The following is a 23,531-nucleotide window of genomic DNA, read 5'->3' as shown; positions in this document are numbered from 1 at the left end:
TAATAAGATAAGATAAGATAAGATAACCTTTATTAGTCCCACACGTGGGAAATTTGTTTTGTCACAGCAGGAAGTGGACAGTGCAAAAGTTATGAGGCAAAAATTAGAATACAATAAGAATAAATACAGTACACAACTGTACAGAATAGAATAAAATAAATATACAATAAGATAAAAATAGGATACAAATACAAATACTATATACAACTGAGTAAAAATACAACGATGACAGAAAGGATTATTGCACTTAGTATTATTGCATATGTATGGATGTGTGTGCTTGATCAGTTAAAGTCTTTATTATGGAGTCTGACAGCAGTGGGGAGGAAAGACCTGCGAAATCTCTCCGTCCCACACCGTGGGTGCCGCAGTCTCCCACTGAAGGAGCTGCTCAGTGCTGTCACAGTCTGCTGCATGGGGTGGGAGATGTTGTCCAACAGGGATGACAGCTTAGCCGCCGTTCTCCTGTCACTCACCACCTCCACTGGGTCCAGAGTAGGGATGGGTACCGGTGTCCGGTGCCATGATGGCACCGGTTCTGACATAAACGGTAGTAACCAGACCGAAAAGCAGCGCACATTTCGGTGCTTTATTTCGGTGCTTTTTTTTTCCTGAGCTGTGATACACTTCTAGCCAATCATTTTACGTTTCCCAGGATAGTAGGCGGGGCCAGGTACGTACGTTCAGTTAGAGCAGAGCTACAGATTAAAAATGTCCAAGGCGAAGCGGTCAAAAGTCTGGCTGTACTTCACAGCAAAATATGCAAACTCAGCAGCAACAAGTGCTTTAAGCTGATACTGTGATACTGTCAAAGGAGGTAACACCTCGAATCCGATGAAACACCTGGCGACGCATAGCGTTTTTTTAAAAGCCGAGAAATGCGCTGTATTTGATAGCTTGCTGCGAGACCTCACACTGTGCACGTTGGGTGGGTTGCCAGTTATCGGACCCGGAGTTAGCAACATCCCCCAAAAACCCGAAGAATAGAGTCCTGGCCCCTAGCCCTGCCAGTGTAGCAGAAATGATGAGGATGATGATGCAGCAGCAGCCGTTCTTCTCTGCGTGAGTCGCTTAATGTTGTCCGTGTGTAATTTACGTTGAGTAGGCTAACCACGTTATTACATTAATGCATGTAAGGTGAACTAGCAAACACCATCATAGCTACATGCGGCTGTCCTCTTGTTTGATGGCAGATACTCCCTTCACCCTGGACAAAAAGGCTAAAATGACCAAAGAAAAAGTGGGAAACAGCTGAACATGAGAGGATTTTGGACAAAGTTTGTGTTTTTTTTCCATTGTTTAAGCACTGCTTCCAGCCAAGAGTGATACCATATATGCCCCATAGCTGCAGAAAAGGCTAACATTGTTATCTTTTTACAAAAAAAAAAACAAAAACAGCTGAACATGAGAGGTTTTTGGACAAAGTTTGTGTTCTCCATTCTTTAAGCACCGTTTAAGCACCGGCACCGTTTCAAAAGTACCGATTTGGCACCGGTATCGGATAAAACCTAAACGATACCCATCCCTAGTCCAGAGGGCATCCTAGAACAGAGCTGGCCCTTCGGATCACCCTGTTCAGTCTCTTCCTGTCCCCAGCAGAGATGCTGCCGCCCCAGCAGACCACACCATAAAAGATAGCAGAAGCCACAACAGAGTCATAGAAGGTCTTCAGGAGTGGGCCCTCCACTCCAAACGACCTGAGTCTCCGCAGCAGGTACAGCCTGCTCTGCCCTTTCCTGTAGAGGGTGTCTGAGTTATGGGTCCAGTCCAGTCTATTGTTCAGATGAACACCAAGGTACCTGTAGCTGTCCACAGCCTCAATGTCCATACCCTGGATGTTCAGTGGTTGCAGTGGAGAATGCTTGTGCCTGCGGAAGTCTACCACCAGTTCCTTGGTTTTACTGGCGTTGATCTGGAGGTAGTTCAGCTGGCACCAGTCCACAAAGTCTTGGGTCAGACCTCTGTACTCCTTGTCGTCCCCATCAGTGATGAGGCCGACTATTGCAGAGTCATCAGAGAACTTCTGCAGGAAGCACTGGGTGGAATTGTGGGAGAAGTCTGCAGTGTAGATGGTGAAGAGGAACGGAGCCAGAACCGTTCCCTGTGGGGCCCCCGTACTGCAGACGACCCTGTCCGACACACAGCCCTGAGTCCTCACATACTGTGGTCGGTCGGTGAGGTAGTCCAGGATCCAGGTAGTGAGGTGATGGTCCACTCCAGAGTTCTCCAGCTTGTCCTTTAGAACCGAGGGAAGAATGGTGTTGAAAGCACTGGAGAAATCAAAGAACATGATTCTCACAGTGCTTCCAGCGGTCTCCAGGTGAGCGAGGGAACGATGTAGGAGGTGAATGACGGCATCATCCGCTCCAATGCCAGGCTGGTAGGCAAACTGAAGTGGGTCCAGTGATGAGCTTATTAGGCGCCGAAGCTGAGCCAGGACCAACCGCTCCAGGGTCTTCATCAGGTGGGATGTCAGAGCCACCGGCCTGTAGCTGTTGAGGTCCTTGGGGCGTGAAGTCTTTGGCACTGGTACAACACAGGAGGTTTTCCAGAGCTGTGGGACTCTTCCCAACCTCAGGCTCAGGTTGAAGAGGTGCTCCATCACCCCACACAGTTGGTCCGCGCAGGACCTGACGACCCTCGAGCTGATGCCATCTGGACCCGCTGCCTTCTTGCCATTAATCCTCCTCAGTTCCCTCCTAACCTGGGTGGTTGAGAGAGACAGGCTGGAGCCTTGTGTTGAGTGTGTATAGGACTTTGGAGTTGACGTCACGCCGCAATGCATTATGGGAGCGCAGCGCCATTTTCGAGGTCTACGAATCAAACCAAACACACTGTGTTGGAACGACGACTACAAGAAAGATGCTTAAAAGCAGCTCAAAAGAGAATGAACTGTATAGAGACCGATTTCATTCAGAGGCGAAGCAGCGGTACTTGCAGAAAATAGCGTGCATTGGAAATGTGGACCAGTATGAAATAGGGCCGTGGAGTAGAAACCCTGAAGACCAACTGCTACTGACGTAGCCTGACATATTTTCGTACCTTATCTGTGGAATCAGCGCGTACAAGTCGAGTCTTTCCTCCAACTCGGGCCACCTCGCCTTATGTCCGCGGAAACTCAGCTGCGTCTTCTTGACCTGCCGGAGCTTGTTTTCCAGCTTCCTCCACTTGCGAACCATCGATTCATTAATCTTAAATTCTCTCGCGGCTGCTTGATTTCCATGTTCCTCCGCGTAGCTGATGGCCTTCAGTTTAAACTGTGCTTCATAAGCGTGTCTCTTTGCCATTTTCAGGGTTGTTAAAACAACGATGTTCCACATAACGCACATACCTGACCTTTTATACAGGTATGTGCGATTGTCCGGTATATACGATCAACGCCCACACTTCACCCTTTAGCGTTCTCATGGTGTTCTCTACTACGTCCTCCTTACAACACACAGGGCGCACTGCGCTATAGGGCGCGCCGTACTTTTTGAAGAAAATCTAAGACTTTTAAGTGCGCCTTATGGTCGTGAAAATACGGTACAAGTCGTTTCAGTGGTTTCAGACTGGGCCAAAACAAAAACCACTGTCATAATGTCTATATCACAATGATACAGAAGAAAGTGCTCTAGCACAGCTGCATTATCTCGGCACGAGCTGTTAGTTTCAGCAGTATTGCATATGTAGACTTTTACTAATGGTGTAGCTTTAGAAGATCACCATAAGTCTGGTGGTGTTTGTACAGTGTACTCGTTGTACACTGGTTGTACTGGTTCAGGCTCTGTCGTGGTTTTTGGGCTGTCACCAGATAGCATATTCACTGATTTTTATCAGAAAGAGGGTGTGTTGTTTCTTTTGTGATGCTTTTCAGAAGTTTTGTTTTTCAGATGCCGAATAATGGACCTAGTTAAGTATTCACTGTACAACCTGCAGTGTGACGTGAGTGCAGGAATTACTGTCACGTAGGTACACATGCACACTTATAAGACGAGCTACAAATCCACAGGTCTTATTTACGTTGGGTTGATGAACACAACACACACACACACACACACACACACACACACACACACACACACACACACACACACACACACACACACACACACACACACACACACGGAGAAGGTCACATCAATGCAACAACATGCTCTAACTCTGAGACACCGCAGGTATAAGAAATGCAATCAAATAGGTGAAGCACACTCTGCTTGGTGGTAGATAAGCCATCCCTCGCTGCTGTACAGCCAAAGATGAATCAGCTGTCACACCCTCTGGATGACAGCTTAAAGAACCACTTCTGAGCTGCCTCACAGAGTCAAACAGACACACACACACACACACACACACACACACACACACACACACACACACACACACACACACACACACACACACACACACACACACACACACACACACACACACACTAAATGTACCCAAATGAAGCCTTTCTTCTATTTAAATCCAAAAACAATACAACACAAAATGTAAGGTCAAAAATATTTTGCACAGCTTATTTCAAGTATTCTTATTAAAGAAAATATCACTATAAATAATAACACAAATAATATCTTCAGCTGACTTTTAAGACTCTGTCCCTCTATTTGGGCTCTACAATTTTGTTGTACATATACAATGACAGTGAAGGGCTCTTCTGTTCTATTATACGAGTGCTTACATTCAACCCATCAGCACTGCAGTCACTTTTCAGCAGACAGTTGTGTAAAGATGAAAAACCTGCCTTCATTTCAAACAGATTTTAAGGGAGTAGAATCTTATCATCCAGATGGCTTTTTGTGATGTTTTGTTACCTTGTAACAAGAGAATATATGTGCATACATTTTCTTCTGTCTAATGCCTCACTACCTTCCTCCCACTCATCACACATAGACACAGTCACACACACACACTTCACACTTTTTCCTCCCTCCTCATGGCTGCTGCTGGCAGTTCCCACTGCTCTTGCCATTTCCATACCTCTCTGTTACTCTGCATCCATCTCTCTTCTCTCTTTGGCCTGGGAGAAAAGGCGAGGGGAGGAGAGCACCATAGCTCCAGGCCATTACCCATCACATCTCTATAAGCTCAAAGCGGGCCTACCACACACACACATCATTAATTAAACCTGCACCACTTACCAACACGCCTGTTTTCTTGCACACACACACGCACACGCACATATTTGATCCCTCGCTGTTTTCATTGACTCAACCCTCCCCTCCTCCATGCACATTGTTGAAGGTCAATAATAAATGATGGGTATGGTCTGCAGACACGAGCACATTCAGAGACACACACACAAGAACAAAAGCTTCAAATACACAACAAACTGTCATGGTCCTGGGTCGTGCGACCCAGTGTTTTGTGTTTTAGCCTATTTTGATGTTTATTCTTTGTTTAGGGTCACTAAGGCAGTCCAGCCATTTGTACATATTACCCGTGTATTAAGTCTCCCTTGCCCTTCGTGTGTTTATGTCTGCGTGTCTTATATTGTCAAGTCCATGCTGTCGGTTATGTCATCTCCCCTGTACTACGTCTCCCCGGTTCATGTGTCTTGTCTAATCTCCATGTTTCCTGTTTTACTTTGAAAGTCTGTATTCACGGTCAGTGTATTCAGTTTCACTCCTTCTGTCCTGTCGTTAAGTTCATGTGTGTCAGCTGTGTTCCCATGTGTGGCCACTTCCCCTGATCATCCCTCATGTGTATTTAGTCTCTGTGTTTCATACAGTCTGTCTCGCGTCGTCTGTGTTACCACCTCCTGTGTTCTGTACCTCCAGCCATAGTCTTTCCTTAGTTTTGTCCAGTTTAGGTTTTCTGTTGAGTACTACACGTATGCTGCCCTCATTCTGTTTTTGTTCTTTTCATCAGCCATAATAAAAGGCTCGTTTTGTTGGAATCCACTCCTGCATCCTCGTTTGTGTTCGCACCTGGGTCCACCACACACCTTTCCGCACGGTCTGCCTCCGCAGACCGTGACACAAACAAGGTACACAAACCAAAAGCTTGTCTCTACAGCAGTAGAGCACATCTGTCACAAAAGGAGGACAGGCAACGGGTCAGCATCCACCCCCGCCTCACAACTTGCCCTGGATTGGTTCCCACAATCATGCCATCCCTGCTGTCAATCTTCCCCTACAAAAAACCCCAACAACCAGCTGAAAATCGATGCAGACTGTGAAGCAACGACCCTAAAGCAAAGCTGTGCAAGAGATAATAACGCAGCCAGACTGTAGCATTTATCTAAACATCAAATTGATTAAACAATTAGTTTACCGGGAGTGAGAAAAGGATCTCGGCACAGAAAATGCTTTTGTTATCCATCTCGTCTTTCCACACAGTAAACACGCAGAAGAAATCTCATTATAATCCAAGCTGTATAACAAAATGAGTTCAACGGGATCTTTAACACTGATAAACGCCTCATTATTTTCATGTTTGTGAGTGCAGCAGTGATAGCATACATGTAAACGCGCTCATTCGCTGATCTTATAAAAGGCCAGTTTATCAAGCCAAACACCATCTTGCTTAAAGACAGGCACAGGTTAAACATGAGGAGCGCTGTGTGAAATTCTGTCATATATACCCACCGATCGTCTGTGTCTGTTTGAATTACTATTCAGCAAATGCTTTGTAAATCACATTGTGGCTAACAGGATTTACTACGTTCCCCTCTGCACCATTTAACACTCTAACAAGGCAATCACAATTCAACTGACAAGGCTCATCAGGTGCTCCATACTGACTGATGACAGACAGTGCGGGAGGGTGAAATTTCATTTGGAGCCATAATCATAAATGTATGTTCGACATTTTTAACAGCAGTTCACAAATTTTGAGATTAGCACCTTAAAATCCGAAATACTAAAAACCCACACCTTTCTGATTTGGCGTTTCTGCCCAACATCTGCTGACATGCGTGTTGGCAGAAAGCCCTCTGGTGGTTACAGTCGAGACTGCACACCTGCCTGACAGCTGTTTTCGTGCTTAAACAACATCCAATACATCATCTTACTGTAAATTCCATTGTTTCAGCTTTTAAACCACTTATAGATTTAAAAAAAGACTCAAATGGAAACACCTGTTTATTTGCATTTCAGCAAATGAAATACCTGAGATCTAAATGTCCTCTATTGCATTAACAGATTGAAGATTTTTCCAACACCCACCCTGATTTAAATGAAACCGACAAGTTTGAAAGTTTAAAACTTGAGATGAATGAGATGAATGTATGTAAATCTGAAGATGTCCATACATGTCGTGTCAAACTAATAATGTGAACAGAGAGATCAACAGGTAAAGAAAGAGTTTGCAATAAAGGAGGGAAAAAAAGAAAGAAAAAAACATGTAGTTTTCCAGGAAGCACCTAGCAGAGGTTAACAACAACACTCTCAAGACTCTCACCAAGTGAAACGAACAATGGTGCTAAATTTAGCTCATCATTATCATCTGCACATGACTACCAGACACTTGCCCTTTGTCTACGCAGAACTTACTTTCTTGTTTAAGTTCTTTAAATACGACGTAAAAACAAGGAAGTAACATTGACGAATCAGCCGCCAACTACCAGTAAAGTCTCCAAAGACGTAAGTGTTAATTACACAATATTTCAGAATTTAATTTGAAAATGTCGACAACTGCACTGCAGCACAAACTAAAAGAGTGTGTCATCTTGGGAACACACACACGCAAATGGTCGCACGGACCATTAAGGGGCTGGTCATTATGCCTCACACTCACACACACACACGCACACACACTTACACACACACGCACACACACTTACACACACACACACACACACACACACACACACACACACACACACACACACACACACACACACACACACACACACTTACACACTTCATGGCCTTGAGCTGAACAAAAACACAGTGAGCAGGATTAAATGCCCGAGGCCAACCCCGACACATCGAGCATTCTTTCATGAACGTAAGCATTTAAAAACAACAGACTGTAACTGTTGTTCACTATTATTTGTAGAACTTGGTGTAAGTATTTCTTAACATGATGCTACGTACCCCTAAAATAAGAGAGGGGATGTCTATATCATTCCTATTCCATTTCCATGCCATGATAATAGAATTTATTTATCATTACTGGTATAATTTTTCTAGTTTTCATGGCTACATTAAATTAAGAGAATCTTCTGATAGACTGGGCATTTGTTCCCACATTAGTATGATTAATGCTGCTACTTCAGTGCTTACAGAAGCTAATTTGACTTAAAGTAAACATTCACCATTAACCTTTTTTTAAGAGATGCTCAAATGTTCCCTGAACTAAAACCTCTCTTTTGAACACTAAAGTAAAAATAGAGAATGAATCCAACTGTGCATGTAGCAGTGCTGATAAGTTGGGTCTCCACTGCTTCTTAGACTCTCTCCCACATTAAAACAATGAGCATGGTGAAAGGAGCCGGGCTCGCTGGTGTTCCCAGCCTTTTCCTTCCTGCCAATGTGAATGAGAGCAGAATGTCTCACACCGCTTCTCCTGGTCTGCTTTTAACTGAGGGTGACTCAACCCCTCAACAACACACAGGAGCCGAAGAAAGGTGCGCATTTAAGGGGCTGCAATGTTACAGCACGCATACACTGTATTGCATGAACACAGTTGTAAAAGCTCATCAGGGACGTTGCCAAAAGGTCAGAGTGGTTGGAGGGTCTTAAGAGTGGGAGCCAGTTCCCAGGCCTCTGAGAACAAAACTTTTGGTTTTTTTCCACTGTGGTGGATTTAAAGCTCCCCTCACATGCTGCTGTGTTTCTCTGAGGCTGCAGGCAGGTCTGCAGGGAGGCCAACGCAGTAAATCAACAAGAACATTTAAAGCACTCACTGTACATGACAAGTAGTCGCTCTGTGTGAATTTACCAGTCATTCACGCAGACTGCTAACGAAACCCAACACAATTAGCAGTGCTGCAGAAGGCAAGGCTCTTTAAAGATAAGCAAGAACAAGCAAACACTTGATCGGAGGGAGCTGCAGCACAACAAAGATCTTTGAAGTACAGCAGGAGGACGGATATGTTAGAAATGGGACCTCTCTAACAGTTAGGAAACTAAAAGTTGCTAAATGCCATTTAAACACTGACAACAGAGCATCGAGGACATTTCACATGTAAGAAAATGATTCACACAGGACTTTTTAAAAGCATGAACAAGAAAACTCTCTTCCCTTTTCAACAACATTAACTCATTGCTGTGTAATTCATAATGACAGGTCTCTAAATCTTACCATAGCAGCAGAGCAGACACATCTTTGACTTTTTACCTTTCCGGCTCCAAAACCAGTACTTGCGTCGTCGTTTCATTATCCGTCCAGTGTCTTTTACTTTAAAATGATAACCCAAATGGTCCTTCTAAACATATATATTCAGCTAAAGATAGTATTCATCCTCACTGTGTCGTCCAGCCTGTGAGAATCACCTACCCGAGGATATATCGCGTCTCAGACAGGATCTCAGGAAGTCCATCTCGTGCCCAAAAGTGAGGTGTATAAAAAGATTAGGAAAGGAAAAGTGTTACAAAGAAACACTAATGTTGCACTTCCCAAGTGTAAAAAAGTGTACCTTTCCAGTACACCTCTGGGTGCACACTATGCTGCGCTTTACCCTACGATCCTGCAGAGAAAGATAAAAGATGAATCAGCAAGCCACAAACACATTTTAATCCTGTTGCAGAAGGGATGTCCTCAGTTTCGCAAAGGTGAGAACCAAAAAGGCGGGCTGTACGTTTTCACAATATCATCCTTTGTTAAACTTCCTCAAAGTGGAAGGCTCCTTAGCTCATTGGTTCCTTGGTGTCTAGCAGGCCAACACAGCAAGGCTGATTCCTCCTTTTCTCAGTTCAAACTAAAGGTAACAGTGTTGTAGTGGTCTGGGAAGGACCTCTTAGGCTATAACAATGCTTGTCAGGACCGGGAAAAGACACTCACACACACACACACACACACACACACACACACACACACACACACACACACACACACACACACACACACACACACACACACACACACACACACACACACACACACACACACACACACACTGCAGTCAGGAAGCTCTGGTTGGCGCATGGAAAGAAAAACAGAATGTCCTGGCTGAAACATGGCAGCTATTTAAGCTTCTATTGATTGGGCAAACTGAATCTCAGACTCATTAACATTTAGAAATATATTACAACAACAGATTTACAATAAATTAAAAATCGCCTGAGAGGACAAGCTGACCTTGAATACAGATGAAGATATAAACACAGAAGTTTCAAAATAGCCATGAAATTTTTCACAGAACTGGTGTGTTTTATGATGAGTTTATGAAATTTAAAAAAAACAAATACTGAACACTAGTGTGTAAAAGTAAAGAACAATAGAATCAAGAGCTGCTCAGATGGGAGGTACGCCTGGTTTTGCAAAGAGAATCAAAAGCACCGAACACGATGATTACTCTTCTAATTGATGCGGGATCAGCTGCACAGTGTCATGCCACTCTAAAGTGCAGCTGATACAGGCTTCATTATAAAGGACTACATTTCTCTGAAAGGGCCCTGCCACACTGAGCAGTGACAACCATTTGTAAACATTCCTAAGCGTTTAATGCCTCCTACTGGAGCGTTTGTGAACTGCACCAGTACCTCAAAAATAATTCTACGGTGAATCCATCTGTTTGAGACAGTTTGTGTATGCAGATCCTGACATTACACAAACACACAGACACAAAAGCCATTTTAGTGCACTACACACCCACAGTGATTATTCCCTGAGTAAACCAAACCCCTCCTCCAGACTTCAATGAGCAATCGTCTATAGTCTGGGTCGTTTCCAGCAGACAGAGTAAACTTTGGGAAGAAATTCCAATAAGGAAACAACCGCATTACTCAGTCTAATAAAGTTAAAGATTAACAAAAATACATACACACCTGGCAAGTGGTTAAATATTATTGTACAACATCTTCACGCCAATGTTAACATGCCAGTGAATATAACAAATGGAAAAACACATCTCAGACGATGTCCTGAAAGTCAAGTGATTAAAAAAAAAAAAAATCAATAAATTGATGAGATTCCTCCTGATTCTCGTGACTTTTTCCAAAGAACAAAGCGATAACAAACTTGTGAATGGAAAAATACCAGACAAAAGTATCCATGAAAACCAATTAAAAAGAACTTTTAAAAACACATTAATTCAACATTTGATCCCAGACCTCAGGACAGCTTGAGGGTGGATATTCATTTATTACGTTTATAAAATATTTATCCTCAAACTGAAAGTCTGACATCACAGATCAGCTGTGAGGTGTTGAGTAGGCCACCAAACTATGCTTGGAGCTAAACAAATGTACTGTGACACCTGCACCGAAATCAGAATAATACTTTTTATTCAACAGTTTGTAGTCATCTCATAGCAATTCACGTTTTCCACATTTAAGTTCTTTGCGTTATCCTGAGGAAATGATCTTACTTGTTAGCAGGTATCGTAACTACTCCAAAAACAAAAAACAATTAATTTTTTTAGTTATTACAAAAACCTATTAGTTACATTTTCAATAAAATATTATTTTATAAATTAATAATCTGAGCTGCTGTTATAAAAATCGTAACTTTTGGAGTCGTGCACACATACAGTCCTGTGCAAAAGCTCAGGCACACCTCACTCCTTATACTGTAAACAGGAAATAGGTGAAGCGATTTATTAAAACATATGAAAATATACATGGAAATACAATAAATAAGACAAAAAACCTTTTTGTACAATTCTAACGAGCTTGAAAATCAGTATTTGGTATGATCACCTTTATTCTTTCGATGCAGCCTGAACCTGTGCAAGCCTTTGTCTCATTTCTTTAAGTAGTCTGCAGGAATAATTCTTCAGGGTTCTTGAAGAACATTCAAAGATCTTCTTTCGATGTTGGCTACCTTTTGTTCTGTCAAGATGACTCCTCATTGCTTCAGTAATGTTGAGGTCCGGGCTCTGGGGAGGCCGGTCCATGCGAGATGCTTTTACTGCACTGGCAGTGTGTTTAGGCTCATTGTTGCGCTAAACACGAAGCTCCTGCCATTTATAATTTAGTCTATTTTGATTTTGGCTGAAGTGCAGCCTCAAACCATGGCAGCGCCTCCACCATGTATTACAGATAGCTGTAGACACTGTTTCACATCTCTCCCGGCCTCTTGCATACATACTGTACCGACGACAATTTGAACCACAAATGTCAAATTTGGGCTCATGGAGGTTTTATCTCTTCGGTCCAGCTATTGTGTGATGTTGCATACCTCATCTTCTCCTTGTTTTGCTTATTAACTAGAACTACTCGACACTCTTTTATACTGCCGACACTTTATTCACTTTTAGTCACTTGCAGTTATTTATTCACCTATTCAGTCACTTTAATTTTAAAACTGTGTAATTTTATAACTGTGTATATACTGTATATTCTGTGTATTTATTATCTCACTCTTATTGTTTGTCCTTATCTTCAATGTCATGCTGCTTTGTTGTATCTTAATTACCCCTTGGGGATAAATAAAGTCTTTCTGATTCTGATTATTTAATGATGGCTTCTTGACAGCCATCATCCACTGAGAGCATTTCTGAAGAGGCTTTAGCGAACACTACATGGATCAACTGAAGGGCCAGATGGATCTCAGGGTCTGTGTCAGATCTTTGCTGGATGTTTTCCAGTTTGTCAATAATGTGACTTTCAGATAGTGTTCATCTGCTGTACATAGTTTTTTTTAGGGCTAACATTTCTTAATTAGTCCTCCATTGTCAGGTTTCCTTAAAATTTGTAAGGATGTAGTGCACAGCATGTCAAGATTGCATTTAATAGCTCTTTAGGAATCAGCTCGTTGAAACTTGTGAGGTATGAGGAAGGGGCTGAAAATGAGTAAACAAACAACAACAAAATAACCCAACAACCTTGAAAGACCTTCAGAAAGCAAGTCCAGCTTCTTGTTAGTTTAAATATAAAGAAATAAAGGCCATTATTTCAGACTCTTGCATGGTACATGTGGATTTTTCCTCCAATCTAAGCCGTTAAGACTCTTTAATCACATTTTATTTACAAGATTTTAACTATGGTGTAACCACAGAAGTGGGTGTGGTGGGGGGCTGCGACTGGCCGCTTTCATCATTCAAATAGCAATCACACATGAAGCAATGCTTCTCCATAACCACACATATGATTTATGAGCAGTGTTTACTTATGTGGTTCAGCAAAGCATGTCATAGAAAAAACTAATCACTGTTGAGCCACCGTGAACTCAACTGTACAAGAGAACCATTGCTGAAGAGAGTTAAAGCCAGCGGAGGACAGTAAGACAGTTCAGCTCAGCATGAATGGCCATCAGTGCAGCAAAAACAATACCGGCAACAGCAGGCTAGCAGGCCACACAGCTGCTGATTCATACAGTCCCACTGCTTCTATCTTAGCACACAAAAAACAAACAGTCCCTTTGTTGGAGACTGATACGGCTGTGTTCACATCAGCATAAACCGACGTGCTGTGAAGCTATTTGGACTCCACTGAATTCATTTTACTGTGCGTGTAGATCATTGTGAGACGTTTCTAAGACATGGGCCCACATACACAGATATATTCTGAAGGTTATGATGGTATCCAAAGATATTTACATGGTGCAATCCAACTCCGTTACACTGACACGACAAAAAAGGGCTGACATGGTAACAATGTGTTACAGGTTCAAAGGATAACAAACTTGCAGACCTAATAGTTTATTTCCTGACCTTTTGTCCCCAGTGACGTGATCAAAACTGACACAAACGACTGCAACGTCTGTCCTTCAGAATAAAATAATGGCTTAGAATCCACATTCATACCAAAGCTAGTGAATCGTCTGGCCTGAGTGAATGGAAGTAGAGCGTAACAGATGATTAAAAGTTTAAAACCGTGTCTCTGCTGAAAGCCAGAAAATAACCGCAGTCAAAGAAATGCAGGCTTAGCCAGGCATAATAAAAATGCTGGATCATTAAGAGTCATATTGGATCAAGTTGAACAGAAGAAACAACTGCAGCAGGGGCAATTAAGTCATACGTATTAGTTCGATTCAGTGCTTTAACTCCCGAGAGCGATCACAGTTCATGTGCAGGTTAAATTTACTGTGACAGAACCAGCATGACAGATTTGTTGTTCGGTGCTAATAAACTGGCAGTGAGAATGACGGCTGGCTTTCATGGTAAGATGTTAAAGCCTCTTCTGATGGAAAATGACAAATCAAATCAATTCTTCCAGAAATTAGCCAAGACTTCACATTAACCACATCAGCAGCCTGCGTTGCTCAGTTCTCAGATTCAGTGCTGCATTTTGTTATTATCCTTTGGCCTATTATCATAAAAGCAGTTTTACATAAAGCATAGACAACTTGGTATATGGCGACATTGTGCAATACAAGGGGAAGTGATTATAAACGTGTAAAAGTGACTGCAAACACAGGGTGATTCAATGCTTGGTAATATTTTTGGGTATTTTAGGACTGAGCTCACTTCCTCACCTTAAAGGTGTGGACTTGTAACAGGAGCGGTCCACTGACAGGCAGATTTTATGATCTGAAGCCACCTTCCCTCTTCATACATGTAGTGATAATCACTGAACAAAGTTCACATCAAACTAGGAGTACTGTATTCTTAGCTGCATGTTTGCACAAGCATGCAGTAGGACTGCAAGATAAGGCGATAAGTCTAAGCTGATCTTGCCCAGTCATAATTGTAATAATCATTTGGATCCTTTTTCAGAGTAATTTCAAATGTAAAACTGGATTAGCGAGCCGGGCAAACTTTCAGTCACAAGTGCCAGGTCGGGGTTCTGCAAAGAGTCATCTGGAAGTTTGTTTGGTCACAGATCCCAAGATTTTTTTAATGCATTTGAAATGTTAAGCTGAGATACAAAGTGCACAGAAACCTTCTGAGGAACACCTGAGAGGTGTGTGTACAGGCAGTGTCATATGACTGCCTACTAATTTTTGTTCACTGTGGTTATTTGGAAGAAAAAAAAGAAAAAACATGCCCTCCAGCCTGCAGATGGTTACACAACAGGTTGGGTCTTGCCTTTAAACCCTTCATACCTGCTGATCAGCCAGCACTTCAGCAGTGGTGTGTAAACACGGGGCTGTAACGGAGGTGTGCCGAGTGTCACGGCCTGGCCATTCCACGCTTACCCAACCGGACTGAGGAAAACACATCACGGCTATGTGACAACTAAAAAAGTCATAAGGTACGATCTGAGTCATTCGTACCTGCACATGAAAGCGTATTTAATGTTTCTAGTGGTTCCTGTGAAGACATATTAAATATTTAAGAAGTTGGATAAAAAAAGTCGCACAAAATAAATAATAAAAATAATAGTTGAGAAATGAATCTCTCAGAGTGGCTTTGGGATTGTAGCCTACATCTAATCATCAAAATGTTCCCTACAATTTAAAAAACAAACCCTCACCTGCTTCTCGTCGCTGCGTGGCGTCCAGACTTCTCGGTTTCCTGCGAAAAGCCACTCTGTTAAAGCTCTCCATTTCCCCCCGAGACTCTGACCGCTCAAGCATTCGGATACTTAAGTGACAGGAATTTCAATCTTCAAGAATAACCACGAAAATGTTGAGCAACGCGATCCCCTCCTCGCTGCAAGTTCACAACCACGTCCAGCTTCGCAGCGCCACTTACAACTGTTTGCCCGGGTCAGTCAGCAGCACTGAAGACGCGCTGGATTTCGGTAAACAGACCTAATAATAATATCCATAAATATAGAAAACCTATGTGAAAGACTTTCGGTTTGATTCAGTGAGTTCCCTCCAATGGCACCTTGATTGGGTGCTTCCCGAGCCGCACCCGCCTCTCCAGTCAGCGGAGCAGAAGCCTGTTTTTTTTAAACCACCTTACAGCGACTTGTGCGGTTTTTATTCCCTCACACACAAAAAACAGAGCAGTGTTGTGTGTGTATATGTACGGTCATTTTAGATCCTTTAAATAGCAACACAGTGTAAAATGGGCTACTCATACAGAACTAAAATAAAAAAGGGGAAAGTGCCCATTACGCAGAATAGGCCATTCATTTTCCTAATTATAGATTCGTGATTGCATATCACTTTAATGTCAAGCTAAAGCTAACTTTATTGATAGTTACAACAACAACAACAACAACAACAACAACAGCAACAACAACAATAATAATAATAATAAACTAATAATGCATTTTTTAGCTGTTACCTTTTATATATTATTTTTTATAATAATATGCAATATTACCAGTGGCACTTACTAAACGGCAGACCGCATACTGCATTGGACTCTAGGAAATATTTGTCACCCCTTTAGGCATGACACTGGCTCACACTGATTTTGTCCTATAGTATAATTTAGCATTTTAACCTATTCTGTGTTGTCTGTAGGAGCACAGGAATACAGGCACCATCATTACAGGAAGTCTCGTGGAGTCTAGTTTTGTGTAGCTCATTAAAAATGGCAAGGCAGAGAAACAGACGCAGAAGCAAAGTCATACAAATCCAAGGGCATCTTTTATTTAGTTGTGAAGCCAATTGAACACCGTTTTAAGTGGTGGAGAAACTTTAAAACCCACCGCAGTACAGCATACTGCTAGCATTCCTTTTTAACCATGTTATATTTTTCCATTTTTAGATTAGTCTCTCTCCATCCATAGCTATGTTGTGCAAACAAACCAAGAGAGTTAGGTCACCGATGAGCCTGCATGAGTGCAGAAGCTACTTTTGGACCACAAATGTTTTCAACGCTCTATAGTTGCAAAAGTAACAATCTAACAATGATAAATCAAACAAATGTACACACACACACACACACACACACACACACACACACACACACACACACACACACACACACACACACACACACACACACACACACACAGCATCCACTCAGTTGTTACTGTTGTAACAGAAGTTCTGTCATTACAAGATTAATACTGACTATGTAGTTTTAATTTATCCCTTCCATATCCATGTGACAAACAACTGTATCTAACATCAGAGACATTATGAGTGTACCAGACAAGTACGGTACAGAAATATGGGACTTCAATTATGCAACAAACTCCACAAACTGCCCATCTCAGTGTTTCAAAAGCAACAATGTCTCAATTTTTACACAGAAAATTGACAATAGTGCTCCTTCATCAAAATCGGCAACACTCCTCCTGCTGTTTTATCATTCTTATCCTGCTGGTTAGTTCATGATGACGGAAATGGTTAAAAGATTTGGTAAATCTTACCCAGATCAGTCTGAAACAGGGGCAACTGTATTGCTCTAATGCATAGTGCAGAATTGTGCTTGAACAGTACTCCATACTGTATGGAGTAAGCATGTAGAGAAAGCTGAACAAGGTGATGTTTTGAGAACAGCGTAAGCTCGGATATGGAAAATGTCAGCATGATTAACATTTTTCTTAATGTCATAATTAGGGGTATTAATGTGAATAATAAAAGTTTTCTGAAGAAAATGGTGAGATTACAATGATGAAGGTGACAGTTACTTAAGAGGAGGCACACCTTTGGGGAATCCTCTGTCCTTAGCTAATGTTAAAAAAGGAGGTCAGTTCACTCCACGGTCACTTAAACCTGTGCAATTCAAAGAGCAAAATAAAAACCTCAGCCCAACAGCCCTAGTCTTGATCTCAAACACCCAACCACTCACCTACCCCGGTCTCTGAGAGACCTGAGCTATGTAACAGACAAACAACACATCACCAGAGTCTGCTGCAAATCATTACAAAAATCAAAGCAAAGGGAGTTATAAAATACTCCACAAGCATCCAGACTACTGATGATTCAAAACACAATTAAATTCGCCATCATAAAAACAACAACAAAATGAAAAATATTCTTATTCTTTGAATCTAGACCTTCATTAGCCTGTTTACAAAAACCATATTTGCTAACACCCCTTTGTAAAAATGATATATGTGAGTTTTTGGGGATTATTATGCTGGTAAAATCTAATATTTCAATTTCCTTAAGTTTTTCAAAAGAAGACGTTCTGCTTTTGTTTGTTTTCGTTTTTTGGGGAAACAAATATACATATACAGTAGTGAATGTGCTAAACTGTTTAAGTCTTCATCACAGCAGGAAAACTGTCTTTGAGCTCCATCTCGCAGAATGACAAAAAAGGAAAACACACAAAAATATACAAGTAATAAATATATCAGAAATAAATAACTGGCAGAGTGAATAAATTATAAATAAATACTAGGAGAAACAGGGCGGCAGATTTCAGTGTGTTGTCACTGGCATTTCTGCCTCAGGTCAGGTCTCTGTTTTGTGTTTCCAGGACAGTAGGTCACTTCCAGAGATGAAGGAAGCGTCCTGCTCCTCTTCTACGACCCAGGTAACCAGGAGGCCGGCCACAGCTGGGCAGTGTAGTGCTCAGTGAGATCACAGAGCTCAGTAAGCACCCGGTTGGACTGCTTGGTGGAGGGGAGCTAAACTGAGGGAACCCCCGTCCAGTGTGTCTGTGTCTCTGCAGGACTGCTTCCAGACTGAGGTCTGAGCAGGACCAGCGTGGTTAGGTGCCAGGAGGATGGGGCTGCTGGGCCAGACAGTTACGAGGGTCGCAAGGGGAGAGAAGGCTTCTGCTGCTGGACAGGACTGCTCGGTGTTCCTGGTGGTCTGCCAGAAATTTAGGACTGAAAGGAGGCAAAGACACATGAGAAGAGAATAGTGTGAAAAAGGTTATTCCAAATATAAAATGCAAAAATGGAGCATGAGACGGTTTCCTTCCACATGTAAGCATGAAGAAAAAAACATGCTTAGATGTGGATTAATACCGATACCACTTACATCTGATACCCACTGCAGCATGTTAGCTTAGCTTAGCATAAATACTGGAAACAGCTATTCAGCTCTATCAAAAGCTAGAAAAATTAGTAGTACAGGTTACATCTGAACTTTACAGTTTGCATACTTAAACTCCTTTATTGTATCTATTAAACAAATTCATTTGCTAATGTCGTTCTTTTTCTTTGGCCGTGGCCAGGCCAGCTATTGTTTCCAGTTTTTATGTCAAGCTATTCTAACTAGTGCTAACTAACTGATAGTGACAACTTCATTTGTGGTGCACAGACAGAGTGGTGTCAGTCTTATTGTTTAAGTTAAGGAACAAAGGAAATATGTGCACTTTTAGAAAGTCAACTACTTAAACCAGGCCAGAAACAACATGGTGCACGGTGACATCGAGAAATCAAAACAGGGTTATAACGTGAGGTAATAACAACATCAGCAGTAGAGCCTAACTGAAAAAAGAAGACCCTCATATTCATCACTGGATCAGCTCTTCATTGGCCTGCTAGCAACATAGCATTGTGCAGAGCATACGTTAACAGACCCTCCTTCCAGTGAAAACCTCGCCTTGTCAGAAAAGCATGTATAGATACAAAATGGTCATGCAAAACTGCTCATGCAGAGTGACAAATAATTCATAGTGTGAACTATTAATTCCAGAATACAAGGGTTTGCATAATACTTAATGTAAAGGTTAATATTTGGATCATGCAGGTTCAGTTATCTTGATGCAGGTGTTGCTGCTACTAAACAAATCCAACTAAAAATGTGAAAAAGTCACTTTATATGACAAAGATGTGACATGTTACTGATAGAATTGTATGCAGATAGATAGATAGATATTAGTAAGTCTACTGCTAGCAGGTTCTACAGCTTGTTACCTGCGTACTAGGGAGGCTCTCCCTCGCCTTAGTTGTGGGGAGAGTAGCGGTACTGAGGCAGCAGGCTGCTGACAATCTACAAGAAACTGATAAATTAGACAAATATACAAAGTGGTGACACTCGGGGTTAGACAACAGGACAGAGATAACAGGGTGGACAAGACAAGGGAAGACCTCGTCAGAGACAAAGACACTGAATTCTACTGTTACCGTGACTTTTAGGGTGAAGCGCCAGGCTGATCCCGGTCAGTTTTTCTCAGTACATTACTATAGATCAATAGCACACTGGAAACCAAACTGAGTATAGCTCAAGTGACTGCCCAGTCTCATCAGGACCGGCCACTGCACAGCTAGACAATCTGTGCTGGAAGCAGAAAACACAAAACCCCCAAAGAGACAGAGACATGGACACTTTTACACACACACACACACACACACACACACACACACACACACACACACACACACACACACACACACACACACACACACACACACACTTGCCAATACAATATTATATTGATTTGCAAGGGCAAAAAAAGACAAGGACGCGTACAGTGAAACAAAAGCTAAAAATATAATCCTACTCTACCTCACCCGCTGCATATAGGCATTGTATTTTTGGACTACACCAGTTCTGCTGAGGTCTTGTTTACTCGCTCATTTAACACGTAGAAGATTACACATTGCTTTTTAAAAACATTTAGTTTAAATTGGCTTATTTATAATATATGTGACTGTAATTCGGAGTCAAAAGGAGGGAGAAAAAGGTCCAACAGCAATTGACTGCAGTTTCAAAAGGGAAACACATTTGATCAAACACCGCCATCTAGTGTTGAGAAATGGTTACGTCGCAAAGAGGATTGTGCTGTAGCAAAGAATTCTTTTGTTTACTTTCCCTTTTCCAAAGAGGGGTTAGGAATACACGGAGAAAATGCTTGACTGGTTTTCCTACTAGTCTGAGCCTGTCAAAAACCTGGGACAACTTAAGTCATGGTGTAAATAAATTGTAAGGAAAAATCTCAGCTGTAATTCATTGAATCTGCCACAGTGAGGGGCTGTGAGTCATTAAAAATAAAGCCATTTTTGCTTTGTTGTCATTTTGAAACACTTCCTAGTATTGGGGAATGATGTCATATTTTATGGCAGCAGGATTTTAGATGGAAGAAAAGATATCTAATATCAGATTTGTTATCTGGTATTTCATAAAGAATCTTCCCTGTGATGTGTCATGGGCACAGATGTTGCATGATAGTGCACCGGGGTGCCTTATGCATTTCTAAACTAAAGACACGTGATACCACCTCTCCTATTCCACCTAATCTAGAGGCTTCTGGGAAGAAAATTGGTGTTGGGTGTGGAAATGATGATAAAAAACAGCGTAGGGCTAGGCATTTAGGATCTACCAACGACTTCGAACTCCAGAGAGAAACTGGAGTAACTGCAGTGACGCAGAGGTGAAGGTACGGCTGATATCCACAAAGCCACAAACAAACATGAGGTTAGCTCTACACAGGGAAGATTACAAAGGGTCACAGTGGTGTTCGGGGTGTGAGTGATGATGATGAAGTGGCTGTGGAGGCTGGTAGGGTTGGAAGAAATTGTGGGGACACCTCTGCGACTTACTTTGGGTGGGCTGCTTTTTATCTTGGGCACTTTAGCACCACGGGTACGGTGAGTCTGCTCGTGGTCAAACTCCAGATCCTCCAAGCGTTGGGTCAAGGCCAGTTTCTGCTGGATGGCCATTCGGAGGAGGGAGTTCAGCGTCTTCTTTTCATCCTCTGCTGCCGCTAGCTGCCTCTGCATCTCATCCAGCTGTGTAACATATTCATCACACCTACAGGGAGATTAACAGACACACAGCAGGATTATGTGTAGCCACAAGTCAACATTTATACGCAAATTCTACGTTTTAACCGAACACTTTGCTTTCTCATCTTAGCTGTGCCACATTTCCTGAGCCCTTCTCACCTCGTTGCAAACATGGCCCTGAGAGAAGAGAAGGTGGCTGCATCTTCTTTCAGAGCCTTCAGTTCATTCCTTAGCTTCGTCATGGTCTCTGTCACCATCGCCTTTTCATTTTCATACTTGCTCTTCAGATTAGCCAGCGCAACTTCTGCTGTCTGCAAAGATGGGCGATTTGAATTGAATCATTTAATGTTAATAGAAAATGCATTTTAGGTTTTTTTTTAAAATGAAATAAGTGCCAGAATCCAACAAACAAAAGATTTTACCTGCTTATTGGCCTTGAGCACCAGCCTGAGTGTAGCTATTTGCTCTCTCTTAGTACTAAGCAGGGACTTGAGCTTTAGTATTTCTTCCATGCAGGACTCTTTGTCCTTGTCAAGCATGGGTGCTAACTCCCTAGCTGCAGCCCTTTGCCTGGACAGCTGCAGCGAGCGGTCAACAGCCCTCTGCAGGTGTTTGATCTGGTCTCTGATGATGGCGTTTAAGTTGTAGATATTCATCGGCTCCTTCCGCAGGTCCCCACTTGAGTCTGAAGGTACCGGAGATGGGCAAGGAGAGATGCCGATGACCGGGGAGCCGGTGTAGTTGCGGGTAGGGCTGCTGTGGCAGGAGTCTGCTGGGTTGTGAGTTGTTGTCTCGTTATGCTGGGCATCTTTGGATGGGGAGTCTGTGGAACTGCGCGGAGACTCCGAGGAGCAGGCTGCCGATGCTGCCGCAAGACGTCGCGCCAGGCGAGGCGAGAGCAAAGCTCGAGGATCCTCCGAGCCTTTGAGGCTGCCATTGCGTGTGATTCGGCTCTGGCGGTAGTAATCCAGCATGACACGGTTTGGTGTCTCGTTGTTGCACAGACAGACGTGGTGGTAGAGTTGCGCCAACTCCTCACTGAAGGTTACCAGCTCATCCTGGGCAGCGTTCAGCATGCCCTGGCTCTCTGAGGCAGTACTCGCAGTTGCTCGGAGCTCCGCCTCCAGGCTTACAACCCTTTCCCGGCTTTCACGATAACTTCGCTCCAACTGTGTTACCTGCTCAGAAAACAAACAAACAAACAAACAAACAAACAAACAAACAAACAAACAAACAAACAAACAAACAAACAAACGGTGAGTACTAGGGGTGCAATGATACTCACATCGATATTGAACCGTTCGATACAGTGCTTTCGGTTCGGTACGCATATGTATCGAACAATACAACATTTTTAATTTATTTCTTTTCTTCTGACGATGCTGTCTGTGTTGAGAGCTCAGTGGATCTGCGTTCGACTACTCCGCCTAGGCTGCACTGTCGAGCGCAGATCCACTGAGCACAGCGCAAGCTAGCAAGACAGAAGCTAAGCTCGTTGCAACATGGCAAATTGAACCTCCCCCACCCTCATTCAGATCTGGCCTTTGGAACTATTTTGGTTTTCATGTGAAGTATGACCCTGAAGGTAAGCGCGTCATGGACTAAAGTAAAATAGTATGTCGGATGTGCCACGCAATGCTCAATTACATGGGTGGGAACTACTGTGTTAGCGCAGTTAGCTCGTTAACGTGCTGACGCCGTCCAGCCCCACGCACGGGGCGATCCGCGGTAGCTCGTTAACGGAGATTTGCCGTGTTGTGGCGTTAACGTCATTTCAGATTTACGCTGACAGCACTAGTGGGAACATCCGACATCATCCCGAGTCATTTAGACAGCCGTTAGCACAGGATTCTCCTTATGGGGACCTGATATGTTTAATATGCTGCTGAGAATATAGCCCAGAAGAAGCGTATAGTAGAGCTTTTATTTTGGAAAGAGCCATTTCTCTGTAATAAACTCTCTTTTCCAAAGATGAGGGATTTCTCGATCAGATAGATTTATTATTTTATCCCTTTG

The 23,531-nt window shown here is 42.6% G+C and overlaps 2 protein-coding genes across 7 annotated transcripts in view; both read right to left on the bottom strand.

Moving 5' to 3' along the window:
• The window catches only part of LOC308392892 (FYVE, RhoGEF and PH domain-containing protein 4-like), a 55,255-nt gene extending 39,520 nt beyond the window's left edge, over nucleotides 1–15,735 (bottom strand). The window contains exon 1 of one of the 3 annotated variants that reach the window (XM_080876223.1): nucleotides 15,456–15,735. In XM_080876223.1, the coding sequence (XP_080732349.1) occupies nucleotides 15,456–15,558 (103 nt within the window). In that variant the 5' untranslated portion in view covers nucleotides 15,559–15,735. Of the gene's footprint in view, nucleotides 1–9,237; nucleotides 9,329–9,432; nucleotides 9,491–15,455 lie in introns of those variants that run through there. The other 2 variants (XM_080876226.1, XM_080876225.1) reach the window with 2 other exon arrangements.
• Nucleotides 15,736–16,209: 474 nt separating this feature from the next.
• The window catches only part of bicd1a (bicaudal D homolog 1a), a 32,005-nt gene continuing 24,683 nt past the window's right edge, over nucleotides 16,210–23,531 (bottom strand). The window contains exons 6-10 of one of the 4 annotated variants that reach the window (XM_080876220.1): nucleotides 21,938–22,693; nucleotides 21,675–21,826; nucleotides 21,330–21,540; nucleotides 19,704–19,789; nucleotides 16,210–18,668 (exon numbers count right to left, since the gene is read on the bottom strand). In XM_080876220.1, the coding sequence (XP_080732346.1) occupies nucleotides 18,548–18,668; nucleotides 19,704–19,789; nucleotides 21,330–21,540; nucleotides 21,675–21,826; nucleotides 21,938–22,693 (1,326 nt within the window). In that variant the 3' untranslated portion in view covers nucleotides 16,210–18,547. Of the gene's footprint in view, nucleotides 18,669–19,703; nucleotides 21,541–21,674; nucleotides 21,827–21,937; nucleotides 22,694–23,531 lie in introns of all 4 variants that reach the window. The other 3 variants (XM_080876221.1, XM_080876222.1, XR_013970876.1) reach the window with 3 other exon arrangements.

The sequence above is a fragment of the Rhamphochromis sp. 'chilingali' genome (assembly GCF_963969265.1).
Source record: "Rhamphochromis sp. 'chilingali' genome assembly, chromosome: 2".
In the NCBI taxonomy this organism is placed as follows: Eukaryota; Metazoa; Chordata; class Actinopteri; order Cichliformes; family Cichlidae; genus Rhamphochromis; species Rhamphochromis sp. 'chilingali'.
Note: the sequence above shows the minus strand (reverse complement) of the source record. Positions and strands in the feature narration are given on the sequence as shown.